The following is a 16,924-nucleotide window of genomic DNA, read 5'->3' as shown; positions in this document are numbered from 1 at the left end:
GATTTATTCTAAAATAGGATCATTTTAATTTTGGTCCTTTAATTATTTTATTTTATTTTTTATTTATGTTAACTAATGACATGATAACTCTTGTAACCAAGTGACTTCTTATGTCATTAAAGAATCTGTGAGGGCAATTATTAAAAAGGAAGGTTTGCACGGACTAGCTCGGATCACCTGTAGAGTTCAGAAAAATTGCACAGTTCTGACTCCTAAAGTTGCATCCAATTTATATAATGTAAATATATTTTCTACGTTCAAATTATATGAAGAAAACATTTTTCATGGCCTATATTTTGTGTAGTTGTTATACCTATGTAGAGTATTCGGATATCCTCTATTTGCTTATTTTGTATGTAGTTAAGGATACATTTGACAAAATAAACCCATATATTATTGAAAATTTAGAAGTTGGCTGAAAGTTTATAACGTAAAAGTTAAGAATTAAAACCTGAAAATATATAAAGTAATTGATTGAACTAAAAGTGTTTGGTGAGTTTAGCTACACTACAACAAAAATTATTTTTAGTGGCAATTAATATTTCTTTTACCGACAACAAAAATGGCTACTACATGTTTTACCGACAATATACCATTAGCCATTGTATCATGCTTGGGCTGGAAGTAGAAGTGGTCCATGGCGCCAACATTCCCAGTTTATTTAAACTTAAAATATGTAATTTTAAAATAAGTATTTAAAAAAAACGTTGATTTAGTAATCAGATAAAAGTTCTTTTTTAAGATACGTAAAATTTATTTTTTAAGAAAAAATGTTTAGACAAGTACATTAAAAAAAATAATACTTATTTTATTAAATAAGTATTTTTTTTTCACTACAAATGAGTTTAAATAAATTGGTTCATTAGGCTGATAATATGGTATGTTTAAAATTCAAATATAAATAATGAATTTTTATTAAAAAGAAAACGAATTACACAAAATATTTCTTTTTTTATCCTCACACGAAAATTAAAGAAATAAAAAAGAGAAAAATTAATTTTTAAAAATAAAAATAAAAATTATCTTTTCTTCTATTTTTTTCATTTTATATTTTATTTTATTTTCCCCCTCATGCTTTTCATTTTCTCTCAAGTCTCAACAGTTCCAACTTCCGAATAGATAGTGCAACCAAAGTTGTTGAGAGTTGAGACAATTCAAAGCATTCTGCATGATAAAATAATAGGGTTAACAAGCACATTACATATAATAATTGAATGCGAAAAATATTAAAATTAAATATATTTAATTAAATATAAAATATGAAATATTACGCAAGTATGCAGCTGTTTAAAAATTAGGCAATAAAATAGTTGGCAATTTAAAAATGGCTAAAATATCATTTTGATTGATTACATTTTTACATTTTTTTTTAAATTAGTCATTTATATTTTAAAATCTTCAATTTAATTTTTTATGTTTACAAATGGATTTATTTTGATCCCTTTCATGTTAATAACATGGTTAACTTTTATATTTTAAAATAATTAATTTTAACATAATGTGACACTTCAATTGGATCTTTTATTTTTATTCTGTTTTTTTTTATCAAATATCAATATTTGCATTCATTTTTTATTTCTTTTTTCACCTATTTATTTCTATTCTCTCTATTTCCTTTAATCATTTCTGCCAAATTATATCATAATTCTTGCGTCAGTGTCGTCACATGTCACATGGAGCCAAACAGGCTTGACTAAATTCCTCGCAAGTAATGGGTTGAATTGCATTGATTGATCCTGACGTAAAGTTGAGCCGTGAAACTCCAAAGCTGTTGAAACACAAAAAAATAAACATAACTCGCAAACATTAATTAATGAACTACCCAGAAATAAAGCAATCATCTCTTCCTATAAATGGCATAATGTCACGTGCATTGTGTTTAATTTGTTGGTGATTACATTCATTGTGTTTACCTATCTATGTGTACTCAAAGATTTCTATCGTTCACAATATAAATGTTACTGAAACATTTTAACATTCAGGCCAACTGTCATAAATAAGAATTAAGCAAAAATTAAAAAGATCCAGTTGGAAAAGAAAATTAAGATAAGAAATTTTTTTCAAAAGTTATAAAATAAAAGGATGAATTACGAGAAATGAAAAAAGAAATCTGAACCATAAACCAACTTATGTGAATGTACAAAGAGTACCTGAGATAACTTATATACAGTGTGATTCTTTTATATAGTTGAATATACAAATATTTAAAATCATTAATATATTTGATTAATTAATAAAATTTTATAATTATAGTTGAAAATAACTTAAAATATATTTATTTTACTTGTACGCCTTAAGAGAAATCCATCTAATTGTACCTGGATTAATTAGTTGTGAAAATAACAAATAATTATAAATACAATCAATTATATGAAATAAGTTGGCCAAAACTAAACTTTCGTCCTCTTTTCTTTTCAATTTTGTAATTTTGATCTCTATTTTAAGATATAAATATTTAATCCTTTAATTTTAAAAAAATTTAAAAATTTTAATCCAACTCTCAATTTTGCTTATATTTACTCATAACTTATGAAGTCAAACCTCGATCTTGGTAGCCGCGGAAAGGTTTCATGATGGGCACCTTATGTATTTGTCATCTGGATCTCCTTGTCATATGAGTTCAAAGTTATCCAAAGTGTGTTGAGATTTTACTTTTTTGAATAAAGGGACCTTAGCAGTTAGCCAAACTCAAAATCCACGATGGAAAGCAACAAAACTTATATTAACATCAATTAGTAAAATGAAGGAAGATGAAATCTGGAACAACGTTGAAAACACGAATATATACAAGTAGTAGATAGTATATAAACCAAACTTTGTCATGGGCTCATGGCATCATCACATTGATTTTCTTAATGAGAAATGTTATCCCATTGAAAAACAACACCCTTCTCTTAGTACGAGGTGTGGATCTAGGCCATATATAGCATGCCTGAGATTTATTTCTAGAGGAGATTGATCACCTAAATTAAATAGAGTCAGACTCTATGAAGATATTACGAAGCCCCCTTTGCCAAACAAGTTTTGTTTCGTACAACTTACCCCAAAGCTCAGCATGCAACATATTACACTCTCCCAGAAACGAAGCATAGGCTGCAACAAGTGATCATTATGGTCACGTTAGATGCTTCCTCAAGCAACTTGTTTGCTATGGAAGTTGCATGAACTACCTTAATTAATTAGTTAACTTTGAACCACGCAAGGGCAGGGTTGGCTCAACTAAATTTTGAGAGACTTTTTTATTTTAAATAAAATATTACTCACATATATATAACAAATAAATCTAAAACTTAAACTTTAATTGTTTTAATCTTAATCTAATCCTACTAAAGTGAAAGAGCCTTCCACGAAACCACCTGAAAATAGAACTAGTCTCTATCAAGTTTTTATGTTGTGAACTATCAATTGTTTTTTATCTATGACGGAAATAAATTATGTAAGATTATCCTTATTATGGTTAGAGCGAATGAAAAAGAGTGGAGTAAAATAGGAGACAGATAGAGAAGAGAGACAAATAGAAAATATGAAGGAATTTTGGGTAGTTTAGTTTCAGAAAAATATATTAAAAAAAAAAAAAAACAACATCATGAGGTTGTTTGGTTTGAATGAAATAGATGAGAGAAAAATTAGATTAGTAGTTAAAATACCATTTTACCCTTTATATATAACATTGACTTATACACCATTATTTTTCTAGCACCACTGAATCCATCTAATATTATATTAAGAATACAATCGATTATAGGATGATATAATCAATTATATGGCAGCAATAATTTTTTATTATTCAGTCAACGACAGACACTTCAGAGAGATAGATTTGTCATGCATTTTGTTAGTCAATAATTCCCTTCTATTTCTTCCTTGAAGTGAGAACAAAAAAAAGATTGTGGTACCATATTTTTTACATTTCTCTCCACTCTATTTCAATTATACCAAACAATACTCATTTTATTTTAAATTAAAAAATATTTTTATCCCTAATAAATATTTAAATTTTATCTTTGTTATTCAATAAAAAATTTATCTGTTTTTGTTCCTTGATAAAACAAAAATTTTATTTTTTTTCATTGATACCTTAATTAACAAAAAAATTATATATACAAAAAAAAACAATCATAAATCATGATAGGTATACTTTTTAAAATAATTTTTATAAAATTCAATTAACTTACCATATATTATAATTTGTGATAGGATGATGGTTTAAAATTTTACACTATTTGTATATAAACTATTGAGAAAAATAGCCTATAGCCAATGCATTATAAAATAATTTTATATTATTATTTAATCACAAATAAAAAATATATGATAAAGTTTTTAATTTTTACAATAATTATTTTAATATTCATACTAAAAATAATGTTTATGTTGTATTGTGTAGGTATTAGGCCCAAGCAATGGAAATTTTGTTGGCATCTACCTACCAATATCAATGCTTAGTTCAATGAGAATTGGTGCATTATACGAAACGTACCATCAAGATTACAACATTTAAGATGGGTTTCATGGCTTCTATGATGAAAAGAGACATAATGACATTAATTTTGATTGTTTGGATATTCAAAAACTGAAACAAATTAATTTTATACAGTAACTTAAGGTAAAATAATTTATTTAAGATGTGTTTGATTGAGTTTTTGTTTTTTAGATTTTAAAACTAATTTTTAGTGAGAAGTGAAGGAATATGTAAAAGTACAAGAAAAAAACATGAATAACATGGAACTAAAAAAAATCCAAAATAACAGATGTTTTGGATGAGTTTGATTTTTATTTTTAAAAATTACTTTTAGTTTTCAAAAACTAAAACAAACAAAAAAAACATTTGATTTTGACAATTCTAAGGATGTATTTGGTTGAGGGAAAAAGAAGTGAAATAAAGAATAAATTGTATGAATCTCAAATCTACACTCTACTTTAAATTCAAAAGAAATTTTTAATTTTTTTTATCTCTTAAATCAAAGGCTCTGTAAGCGAAACCTGAATGGATGGAGTAGGTGGTGACGACTTTAGCCTAGGAAGCATTGAGAAGCTTGAAGATTTTGGTGGCCATTGACTGACAATGGTGATAAGAGTGGCGGTGCAAACATGGAGGTGACCATGAATGAGAACATGAACTCAAGGGAGCTCAACAGGAGAATCATAATGGTGTGGTGTCACCTATTAAAAACTAAAAAATAATTTTAAAAACAGTTTTCAAAATCTATTCTTTACCAACCATGTTTTTCTTTTCTAAAACAAAATCCGTTCTAAAAACCATGAAACAAACAGGGCACTGAGTTCATTACAATAATTTTATATATTTATAGTTGTATTCATTTTATTTCATTTCATCCTTACACTGCGTGGAAATATTGAAAGACGAAAGAACAGGAAAAAAATAAAAAAATAATACCTCCAATTGGTAATTGATAAATAACAAAGTATTTATATCTCGAACCTTTTTGTTAACATATATAACTTTTTATGATTTAAAAAATTGATAACAAACAAAATTTTATTGGTTGGCAAAAAGCTTAAACTTTAATTATCATACCCTTGGGCAACCTTGCCAAACAAACCACCTCAAAATTATCTAAAATTATTATACTCTTTCCTTCCTTTCCTTTTCTTTACTTCCACTTTGTTAACCAAACAAACCCTTAATAACACAGTCACACACTTCTAAATAAAAGAAGGGAAGTAGACTACATTAAAAAAATATATATGTTGAAGGCTATCAACCTATACAATATGCCTCTAGTAAAAAAATATTCTAGGCTTTAGACAGAGGAATCGTTTCATAGCATGTGGCATTCAAGGCTTTAGTCAGGGTAATCACTTCATATTAGTCCAGCTCAACTTCAGAGAGTAATTTTGTTGCAAAATAAAGACTGTCCTTGGAGCCAGGAATCAGCATTTTTTATTTTTCGTTTTGGGCTTGTAGCACCTTTCAGTCAGCAATTTCTTTTTTTTTTTTTACCTTTAGTAAATGCAAAACCTGCTCTGCTATCTATTAATGTTTGCACATGAAATATCAAGAATCGTACGTAAACAAAAGATGCTTAGTCAGAAGGACAATTATAGAAATCTATACAGTAAATTCACTAAATTCAGTTGTCGAGGCATGAAAATCTTGGAACAGAACTCATTACTCATTAGCACTAGCAATTATTATATCTAGGGAGCATGGACCCAATGCATTAGAATCCATTGTTGGACCAAGATTTCACATGCGGTCCACAAAAAAATTGGATGGTAGCTTTTGTTAGTCCTAACTCATGAATGCTGGAATGTGCAACTCCAACAAAATCTTACCTAGCCTGATCATCTTCATTAAGATCAAGTAGGTGGGAAGAATCTATTGAGATTGAATGGCAAAGTATAGAATTCTTCATTTCTATTATCTCCTTTGAATGTTCTAAACTTCACCCACCATGGCATCCCTCGATCTTTCTTTGACCTTTCTACCTCGAGAGTGTTGTCAAGAAACACTGCCACTATCAAACCCACTGTTGGAGGTGATGAGAATAAGGTATTTAAGAATGCATTGAACTGCAAAGATGAAAATTTTGCATTCAGAGCAAGTAAACTACTAAAAGGCTATTGATGTTGACAAGTATGAAGAACAGGTTAGGTTACATATCAAAACAAAAATTGAAAGTACAAATTTCTTGAAAGAAATCTAAAAACATATAACATGACGCTAACACGTTAGTTGATAAAGCATAATATAGATGGCTGCGGAAAAGTAAAACTCACCCATCCAGCATTAGTATGAACAAGGCCACGTCGCGAGGGAGTCCAGTATTGATTGAAAAATTGAGGAACAGATATTCCAAGGAAAAGTGTGAGTCCAATGATAATAAGATTTCTTATGGAGTTCATGTTTGTGAACTGAAGAAATGATATTCCAATTGAAGCTGATGAACAAGGGAAGGTAATTGTAAATAGATGAACAAGAGAAAATGTATTACAATCAAATCTCAGTTGAGATTATATGGCATACCCACAAGGCCAAAGAGAATACAGTACAGTGCAGCAAATATTGGGAAGGGTATAGAAGCAAACACGGCTCCAAATTTTCCTACAGATGATGACAGAAAAGGAAAACAAAAAAACCTCATGTAAGTGGAACTATCTTTTCTCGTTTATAATTTATCAGAGTAAAACAATTTTTATGAATAACATGATGAGGAACTGGTTTACTTCTATTGTAACCCAGGCTCATCTTTGATTTGTCTCTACCAACCTAAAATAGAGAAGAATATCATAAAGCCAGCAGAAATCTGAACAACTCTGCGACTTCCAACTCGGGTTAGTCCAAGGAGTCCCACATTTTCCCTAGAATAAACAACCATGATGCTCATCAAGCTATTATAGAAAGATACATGGATCATACACAAGAAGCTGATGCAGTTAAAACTCAATGAAGAGTTAGACTTACACAGAAATAGTGGAACCAATCGCTGTTCCATAAAGACCATCAAGTAAGACGCCAATCCCCTGGATAAAATAAACAATCAGTTCCATCTCAGTCATATCAGCCTCTACAATATTTTTAACTTTTAATGACTGGTCACAGGATTGAAGTCTTAAAACTATTCAAATTAATACACAGGCATAAGCTAGGCAATTCAATAATAATAAATGACTTGTGCCTTGTAACTAACCTGCCAACCAATGCCTCGACTTAATACATATGCAGGAGGTGGAGTAGCAATTGCTAGCCGAGAGGCCGCCATGTATGCACCAGTTGACTGCAACAAGTGCATGGTCAAGATGTCAAGACATTATAGAAAATTCACTAAAACACAATGAGACAATTTATGGTGATTGTAATCAGTGTTTTGTTTCTTAATCATTGTGAATTTTTTGGGGCCTGAGACCCCTTGGTCAAATTTTAAAATATGAATCTGTAGTAACAACTAACAAGTACCGGGATAGAACATACAAATACTAACTCTGCAGGTGAGACTGAAGTCAACCAGAAAAATAAAAACAAAATCAGGAAAGAAAATAGATACCTCCACCATTGAGACAATAACTGCTGACATCATGGCAAATGAATGGCCAACAGAAAATGTAGGTGGACCCCATTGGAAAGGATATGGGAACATGAACCTAGAACAACAAGAAAAAACCTCAGAAGCAGCAAAACCTTTGAACCTATCAGAAGAAATTAGTACAGGTTTTTTCAGGTACCATGGGGCAGTTGATATCAGATTTGCTCTGTCTGTTCGACAGCTATGTTGTGTTATGTCTGGCTTGTGTCGGTAAGCTCCACTGGCGGTCAAGATAACAGCATAGATCCAAACAAATGGGACACAAATCAACACTGGAAAACGTTCAAAGATAGGGATATCTCTAAATGGTCTCACGTGCTTTAGATACTGCAATTTATAGCAAAATTATTTGCCTTAGGGAAAGAATTATAATTTGATGCAAACCACAATTTTCTAGTTAGAGCACTTACTTGTGACAAACCAATTACTAACAACAGCATTGGTATACCAATTTCTACACAGTCCCCCAACTGAAAATGAAAATAATAAAGATCATTGAGTAAATTTATGAAGATGGTATGAAACGTATGGCATCCATCAAGCTATAGTGAGCATGCTCAATTACAAGATTCTGAAGAAGAAAATGGCATCAATATTTGCATGCAAATTAAGCATTATGCCACTATCAAATAATTCAGAAATATAGTTAGCATGTTGAATGAAAGGATTTTTCTACAGAAAATGCCACCAATATCTGTATACAAATTAAGCATATGCCACTACAAAATAATTCATAAGATGAAAAGTAGACAAAACCCTCAATCCATCATATATACTGATAACAAGGATCAAATTTCAGCATTGAAAATTGGATTCACTTAAATAGGTGACAACTCGGAGATTGGATTCAAGATAAGTTCCTTAAATATTATTATTTATCACCATTTAATCAAAATTTTACTACAAAGATCATGAAAAATAAGATGGAGATTTGAGCCACACCTACCACAGGGAATCCACGTTGAAATAATCCTAATCCAACCAATCCAACTACAGGTGCCATGCCAAGGGGACTGAAAAATCTGGATAGAAGATCCACAAAACAAAAATGCTTCAAAATTTTAATTAGACACTGTCAACTCACAAACATGTCACATGATACTAGTATACCTCGAAAAGAGTCCCCAGACTTGGCTGTAACCCAAGATTATCTGAATACTTGATGCTACAATCAAAGCTCCTTGTATTGCTCGCATTGTTTGTATAAATCTCTGCAAACCAATAACATTGAAAGATCTCTTAAACCAAGAATAAGAAAGAAATTTAAGTGTGTTTCTAAGAAAGTTTATATAACTTATGTTGCTCCCTAATAAGAACCTTATGAGAATCACACAAAAAAAGCTAGTAATTGTAATTAGTGAGCCTGAGGCCATATAAACCTCACAATAAAATCTCATACTTCCAATGTGGGACTCAAGTTCCATATCTTTCAACTGGATCCTAACATCCCACCACACTCCACAGTCCCAGCACCCATTCGGGCTGGCAGTGTACTAGTCCTAGAACAACACTGCAATGCTGATGTCACTACCTGTGTCGCTTGATTGCAGCTGAGAGACATGGTGGAAAGCTTTGACACCAACTAATAAGAACCAAATCAGAACAGAGGAAAATATAGCGATCAACAAAGAACAGTTGGATGTATTATTAAGTAGGCTTTTACTCTGATCAATGTGATATAGAAGAAGATGAAATATAATGTATTAGTCCACAGGGATTCGAGATAGCCAAATGCTCTCCCCTATTCCAACCTTTATTTCATTCCAACCTCATTGTTTCCCTCCTACTCCTATTTAACCTCCCCCTCCCATTCTAACTGCTCCTAACCAATACTGACCAATGAAATACATTGAAGATGGTATAATCCTCTGTGCTGCCGATTTCAACTGGTGTACACCCTTTTTATTATTGATCTCTTATCAATCCCCAAATTATATGTCATCGATCCAAAACCAAGTCCAAATATTCAGTGGAAGTTTAAATCATAAATGATAGCAAAAATATTATATGCTATGAGGAATGCTAGTAAGTAGAACACACTATTATTGGTTGAAATTTACTGAGACTCACAAAATCATGTGAGACTCATAACTCATTGAATAAGGCATAGGATCCTTAAAATTTCGTGAATCCCAATAAATTTCAAAAAATAATATAGAGTGTGCTAGAAAGAGCATGTCAAAAAGTATGCGGCTAGCATTTTTCTTTACACTAAATTTGAATTTTATAATCTGGGGCTAACCTATTACCATTTGGCAGAAAGCCAGTGGATTCTCACTTTAAACTTCACAAACAACCTCATACTATGGATATAGCAAAGTTGGTAAAAACTAAATATTGATTTTTCTGGTGATCAATAATTAGCATATCTACAACTAAAATCCCAGTGTGTTTCACTCAAGAACAATCGTTGAATTTTGTCCAGAATAATAAATCCTTGGTTATATGTTTAGGATTGTTGTGGGTCTAAAAGCTCCCATAGAGGATTCAGTGCTTATAGTTACATATAGGTATGAAAGGTTCCAAAATCAATGAAGGACAAAGGATTATCATTGCAAATGGTTATTAAATGTGTTACAAATCAAAAGAACAATGCATAGTTTAATGTGCTCTCAAACTACTGGTGATGAAGAAATGGAATGAGGAAACTTACTTCATGAGAGTCACTAATTTGTTGCAACGATGAGTCAGTGATGATATAAGCAATTGGATATATATACGCAGATGAACCTCCTCCAACGACTGTAGGCAATCTGGTTCCAAAAAGCGTTTGGAGAAGTGTGTTAATGCCAGCTACAAAAAGCAGAGTCTGTATTACCCGTGCCTTGTCACCCTGGTTATATCAGAACCAAAACACTAACAAGTAAATATCAGCAATAAATGTGTGGCAAAGGCAACAATTATTTTACACACAAGCAGAAATTCAGCATACGTCACTTCCTCCCATGGCATGAACAATCCATGATGGAATCATCACACTTGTTCCCAGCATCAATATATAATTTTGAAATGCTAGTAGGATAGCTTCAGCTGCAAGACAAGGTATTCACAATGAGCCAATAAGAAAGAGAATGTAAAGGAAATTGGAAACATTAATATCCCACCTCACAGTCTAAATTGCACTGCTAAAGTAGAGCACAACAATTGAAAACTCAAAATTACTTAGAGCAAATCAAACCATTGATTAGAATACAAGAAACCAAGAACTTTATGCCAAATTTGTGTGTATCTAGCCATAGATTCTTTTATGTTAAATTTTCATTTGACCTTGTTATGCCAAATTTTTACAAAACGAAAAAATGTTGAGTACATATAAATGCTGAGTACTAGGAAGTTCTAGAGATTGCCTTAGGTGGGAATAGTAGAGCATTAGCTTTGCACTAAATCAAGTCACATAGTAAGGAATGCATGATAATTTCAGGTCAATCATTGTGGTAGATATCATAAAAGATAACCATGCACCAATTTTTTATATATTTAAGTGTTTGCTTTGTAATTAAAGGATTGAGGATTAAATGCACAGTATATAGAGGTCTATTCTAGAGAGAAATGCATTGGGACTAAACAAATCAGGAAGCTGACAATGGTGCTTGTAAAAATTAAAAACAAAAAATAGATAGAGTAAGCACAGAGGATGATGATACACAAATCTAGTCAATAAAAAACACAAAAGCTAAGTGCATAGATTGAGTGGGTGCTTTATGGACCCAGAAGTCCAAAAACAATAAATTATCCACCAGCAATGATCAATTAGTGTTAGTAAATAATTTCTTGTCTCTGGGTACATAAAGCACCTACTCAATCTATGCACTTCATTTTTATTATTCTTATTGATCTACATCTAGATCCATATATCATTATCCTCTCTGTACACTCTATATATTTCCTGTTTCTGATTTTTACATGCAACATTGTGAATTTCCTAATTTATGTAGCCCCTATGCATTCTCATTCTCTTTCTGGAATAGACCTATGTATATTGGGCATTTAATCCCCAATTCTTTAACTACACATCTCACACATAAATACATAAAAATTTAGTACAAGGTTACCTTTTATGATATTGATATCTAGCAGCACCAATCAACCCACAATTATAACATCATTCCTTACTCTCTAGCTCTTCTATGCCCACAGCAATGAAGCACTTCTCCTGATCACAATTAAATTATTTGGTTGCAGCTCCGAGGTGGCTTATCTTATCATATTCTACATTTTGTGCACCTCCAGTGCCAGAGTGATCTTTATATGTACTGGGCAATTCTATAAAGCATAGACACCTATGCAAGAATGGCATGTTGGTGTGTCAGCATGTGGTTTTAGACATGATATTTGTCAAACATGCCTTGAGCAGAACGCCGCCATGTCAGTGAATCAATTTGTCAGTGTTGGACACTTCCCATTTGTCAAACATGCATAGAATGTGGGGGACACCCTTCGCGGTGTTACAATTAAAAAGAAAGAAAGTATTTTTCTGGCTTTGACATTGCTTGGACCCTTCTAACTTGAACACAGGTCAAGAAAGTGAACCAACAAGGCAACACCTACTATTGGCTAAACACTCCTTTCATAAAAATAAAAAAAAGTTAACTTATAAATATTGCTGAGACTCATACTATTTTTTTAGGCCCATTACCATAGGACTTTTTTTTTGTTATTTTAACTTTTTAAGAATTTCTTATCTTGTTTTTTTTTTGTGTGTGAAGATTGCACGGTGAAATGATATCCCTTGGTATTATTCTTGTGAGTCATTATCATATGAAAATTGAAAGGCTTAACAAGTTCGCTTTTAGAAGACACACATATATATATATTCTTAATATAAACTTTTGTCATGTTGATTATATGTATAGTGTCATGTTGATTATATGTATAGAGTCACGCTATTACGAACAAAACAAATAAAAAGTGCATGAATTTAACATGTAAGGCCGAGTTTTTTTTAACATAAAATTTAATCAAAGTAGGTGCTTTGTAATTCGTAGCAACAATTTCTCCAACACATAAGGTAAAAATGGTCGATTAGTCATAAATTAATATGTAGGACCACTTATTCTGAATCTAACGTCATTAATAAGTATATATTTGTTTTCATTTAACCAGGCCAGAAGAAGTACGGTAAAGTGGTAATTACAAATAATGGTCATGACTCATGATTGCAAGCCTTCTTAGAAATAGTGATCACTATCTCACAGCGCTAAAGGACATGTTAAAATGATGATGAGAAACAGAGGAATTCAATACATCTATTTAAAAAACCAGAATGTTATAAATTATAATACACATTTTATGTTTAAATTAAGAACTAACCCAAGGAGAAAAAGACTAAAACAGAAAAGTTCAAACTTCAACGTTGCACTCTATCTAAAATAGCATAAAAATCTCAAATTTTTATTCCATATAACCAGAAACAAAGTAATATAGCCTAGTCTCAAACTTTTGGAGTAACGCATACAAAAATAACAAACCAAATGGAAGAAAACCCAGCTCATGCAATCGCTTCAAGACAAAAAAAGAAAAAAGCTTTCTATCATTTCATCCATATGGGTTTGTAACTAAAGTTGGAGAAACTACCAAACTGGCAAGCTTCCTCTTTCTTTGATTTTTACCCACTAATGATCATTAAGTTCAAATCCAAATATTTAACAAGCACCCTTTTTTTTTGCTTATAAAAGAAAAAGCACCCTTTTTTCGTCAAATTGGCAACAGAAAATGATGAAAAGGAATAGAAAAAACTCGGAGATTATAATAAGAGGGAAAAACAAAATAGGGAGAGAGAGAGAGAGAGAGAGCATACCCCAAGGAGGATTAGAGTCTAAGCAGCATTCAAGGTCCTGAAGCTGTTCCATAGGGAGATGGGTAATGTCTGCCATTGTCGTGGCTTTTGAAGAGAAACAAAGAGGTATCGAAAGAAGAAAAAGGAAAGGATGATGAGGAAGAAGGTGAAGAAGAATTCTCAACAAAGTAAACTGCAACAATAAAGTGAGCAAAAGCATAAATATTTATTAGTCAAATAATGGAAAGTGAAGTGTGTGTGGAAGTGTAACATAACAGCCTCAATTGTGATCGATAAGCTAGTTATTATTTTTTGGTTTTGAAATTGGACGTGGTTTACGAAACTAGCCCTTGATCAGCGTTTATGAATAGGAAAGTGTGTGGGGAGGGGGCCCACAAATTCCCAAGTGGGGTCATTGATATTCGACTATGAAGTTGAAGTGTCCTTACTGGGGAAACCAGCGAAGCACTGTGCGTGACTATGGTCCCCTGATGGGACTGTACGGCACCCATTGGATGCATAATAATGTTGGTCGAAATGGTACCTTTTGTGAGTGAATAACTCTGTTTCCATCGTCATCAGATTCGTGGAATCATAAATTTTCAACTTAGGATTTGAAAATAGGCATGGCAATAAAAACCTAAGCCATGAGAATTTGTTTGATCTTGCTCTGACTTTGGGTTGGAGTGTCCTATTTGCCACACCCATCAGGAGTCTATCATCCATGCCATGCGTGATTGATTCGCGTGTGGCATCAGGAGTCTTATGGAATCACAGTGGTACTTAATATATGGGTTCATGACCAGGATAGAAAGTTCTTTTATTCTTAAAGCAAATTCAAAGTAAAGTCCTACATCCAAATTAAATATATGACAAAATAACTCATAAACCAATTAAATATATAAAAAATAACTCATAAACCTCAATCTTCATTATTCAAGGCTCACTTAACATATTCTTAACACTATTAATTTAATTTAGACTGAAATTGAACAAATTTTAAAAATTAAGAAATTTAATTGAATTTTAAATAAACTAAAAAATCAAATTAAACTTTAAAATAAATTAGAAAAGTAAAAAGTTAACTTATCCTTAATATGTAAGACAACTGATTCTGAATCAAACGTCATTATTGATTTTAATGTATTCTTTTAATTAAGGGTTAAGGTTTTAATTAAAATTAGATTGAATAGACATGAGGGGATCCAAATCCCCATGTTCATGAAAATAATTGTTTTAATTAAAATTTTCACCTGAATTCTCTCTGGTGATTTCGTTAAAATTCTGTTTCTTTCTTCTTTTTATTATATAAATTATCTCTGTCTTGATTTTAATGTATCGAAACAGAATTATATATTGAGAGCTTTGTTAGGCATCTAGCAATTTATATATTCATAAAGGCATATAAAATTCAAATCTAAATTCACCTTTGAAATTAGAGAGGATTGGTGATGTCATTCTGTATTGATAATTTATCCATTATTTTTATTATTTTTTAAAAACATCATAATAAGATTAAAAAAAAAGTTTAACCTAGAAGATCCTGGCACATCTTGATAAGGATGGTGAAAGGTTCAATTAGAGAATTATTAACGCATTAGGCAGCACCATAGTCCATATATTTAATAGTCTATCAAGATATAACTATAATCAACCATAGCTCCTAACCTCATCAAAAACTACAAATCCACACATTCTAACCCACATATATACATATATATATATATATATATATATATATATATATATATATATATATATATGAGAGTCCAAATAAAGTCAAATAAAATCCGTAAAACAAAAAAACTTACAAATGACTATCATTGCGTTAATGTTTCCATAATCATTTGTTAGAGGTTTAAAACTAAGAAAACAATGCTCAGTTGCTCTCAGATTGCCAGTGATGAACAAATGGAATGAGGAAATATATAATTTTGTAGGCAGTCAGTGATAATATAAGCAATTGGAAGAGTACATATGCAAATGAACCTCCAACTTTTGTAGGCAATTAATTCCAAAAGTGTTCGGAGAAGTGTGTTAATGCCAGCTACAAAGAGCAGAATTTGCATTACCATGCCTTACCACCCTGGTTATATGACCAACCAAATCACAATTAGTAACAAGCAAATATGTGTTTCAAAAGCAAGATTTGTTTTACACGAGCAGAAATTAAGCACGCATCACTTCTTCCCATGGCATGAACAATTAATGAAGGACTCATCAAACTTGTTCCCAGCTTCAATATATATAATTTTGAAATGATGGTAGGATAGCCTCACACTTCAGCTGCAAGACAAGGCATTCACAATGAGCCAACAAAGAGAATGAAAAGGAAACATTAACATCGACACAGTCTAAATTGCACCGCAAAAGTAGAGCACGACAAGTGAAAACTCAAAACTACTTAAAGCAAATCAAACCATTGATTAAAATACAAGGAGCCAAGAACTTCATGCCAAATTTGTGTGTATCTTAGGCATGGATTTTTTCATGTTAAATTTTCATTTGACCTTGTTATGCCAAATTTTCACATAACGTGTAAAAATGTTTGAGTACTAGTAGGTTCTGGAAGTAGCCTTAGGTGGGAATAGTAGAGCATTAACATCGGGTTGAAGCAAGCCACGGAGTAAGGGATGCATGACACTTTTAGGTTGATTGTGCTGGTAGATATCATAAAATGTAACCCTGCACCAAATTTGTATATATTGTATGAGATGCGTCATCAAAGAATTCAGGATTAATTGCACAAAAGTATACAATAGGGGCTCAATAAATCAGCAAGAGACAATTCTGCCTGTGAAAATCAAAACCAATAACTAGACAGAGTAAGTAGAGAAGACAATGATATACAGATCTAGATAGATCAGTAAGAAGAACACAAGTTAAGTGTATAGATTGAGTAAGTGTTCTATTTGCCTAGAAGGCCAAAGACAAAATTATCTACTATCACTGGTCAATTGAAATTATCTTCAATACAAGCAACATGATCAACTTACTGGTCTATTGAGCCTCTATGCATTCTCTTTCTAGCTATAATAGACTTCTATTGTGCATTTAATCCTAAATTCTTTAACTACACATCTCACATGAATATATAAAA

General features: G+C 31.6%; 1 protein-coding gene across 8 annotated transcripts; it reads right to left on the bottom strand.

Moving 5' to 3' along the window:
- Window positions 1-6,029: 6,029 nt before the first annotated feature.
- Window positions 6,030-14,737, bottom strand: LOC100801589 (nucleobase-ascorbate transporter 1). 8 transcript variants are annotated; one of them, XM_041009239.1, is made up of 14 exons: window positions 14,369-14,737; window positions 13,846-14,017; window positions 10,981-11,078; window positions 10,702-10,881; window positions 9,159-9,259; window positions 8,995-9,070; window positions 8,459-8,518; window positions 8,010-8,375; window positions 7,656-7,742; window positions 7,430-7,488; window positions 7,235-7,326; window positions 6,992-7,069; window positions 6,745-6,905; window positions 6,030-6,537 (listed from the first exon to the last, which is right to left on the bottom strand). In XM_041009239.1, exons 2-14 carry the CDS (start codon window positions 13,919-13,921, stop codon window positions 6,325-6,327), a joined length of 1,647 nt encoding a protein of 548 aa, XP_040865173.1. In that variant the 5' UTR covers window positions 13,922-14,017; window positions 14,369-14,737; the 3' UTR covers window positions 6,030-6,324. The 8 variants fall into 8 exon arrangements, with proteins under 8 accessions (XP_040865173.1, XP_003545573.2, XP_006595823.1 ...); XM_003545525.5 differs by lacking the exon at window positions 14,369-14,737 and having other exon boundaries at window positions 8,010-8,106; window positions 8,188-8,375; window positions 13,846-14,156; XM_006595760.4 differs by lacking the exon at window positions 14,369-14,737 and having other exon boundaries at window positions 13,846-14,159.
- Window positions 14,738-16,924: the final 2,187 nt, after the last annotated feature.

Source organism: Glycine max, chromosome 14 (genome assembly GCF_000004515.6).
Source record: "Glycine max cultivar Williams 82 chromosome 14, Glycine_max_v4.0, whole genome shotgun sequence".
NCBI lineage: Eukaryota > Viridiplantae > Streptophyta > Magnoliopsida > Fabales > Fabaceae > Glycine > Glycine max.
This window is presented reverse-complemented; position numbering and strand designations above follow the sequence as displayed.

Bases quoted from the DNA above. Each gene is read 5' to 3' on its own strand.
- LOC100801589 (XM_006595760.4), bottom strand. From the start codon at position 14,044: ATGCTTTTGCTCACTTTATTGTTGCAGTTTACTTTGTTGAGAATTCTT. The intron at 9,260-10,701 runs GTAAGTTTCCTC...ATTGGTTTGCAG, and splicing joins AAATTAGTGACTCTCATGAA to AGATTTATACAAACAATGCG. The intron at 6,906-6,991 runs GTATGCCATATA...CTTGTTCATCAG, and splicing joins TATTCTCTTTGGCCTTGTGG to CTTCAATTGGAATATCATTT.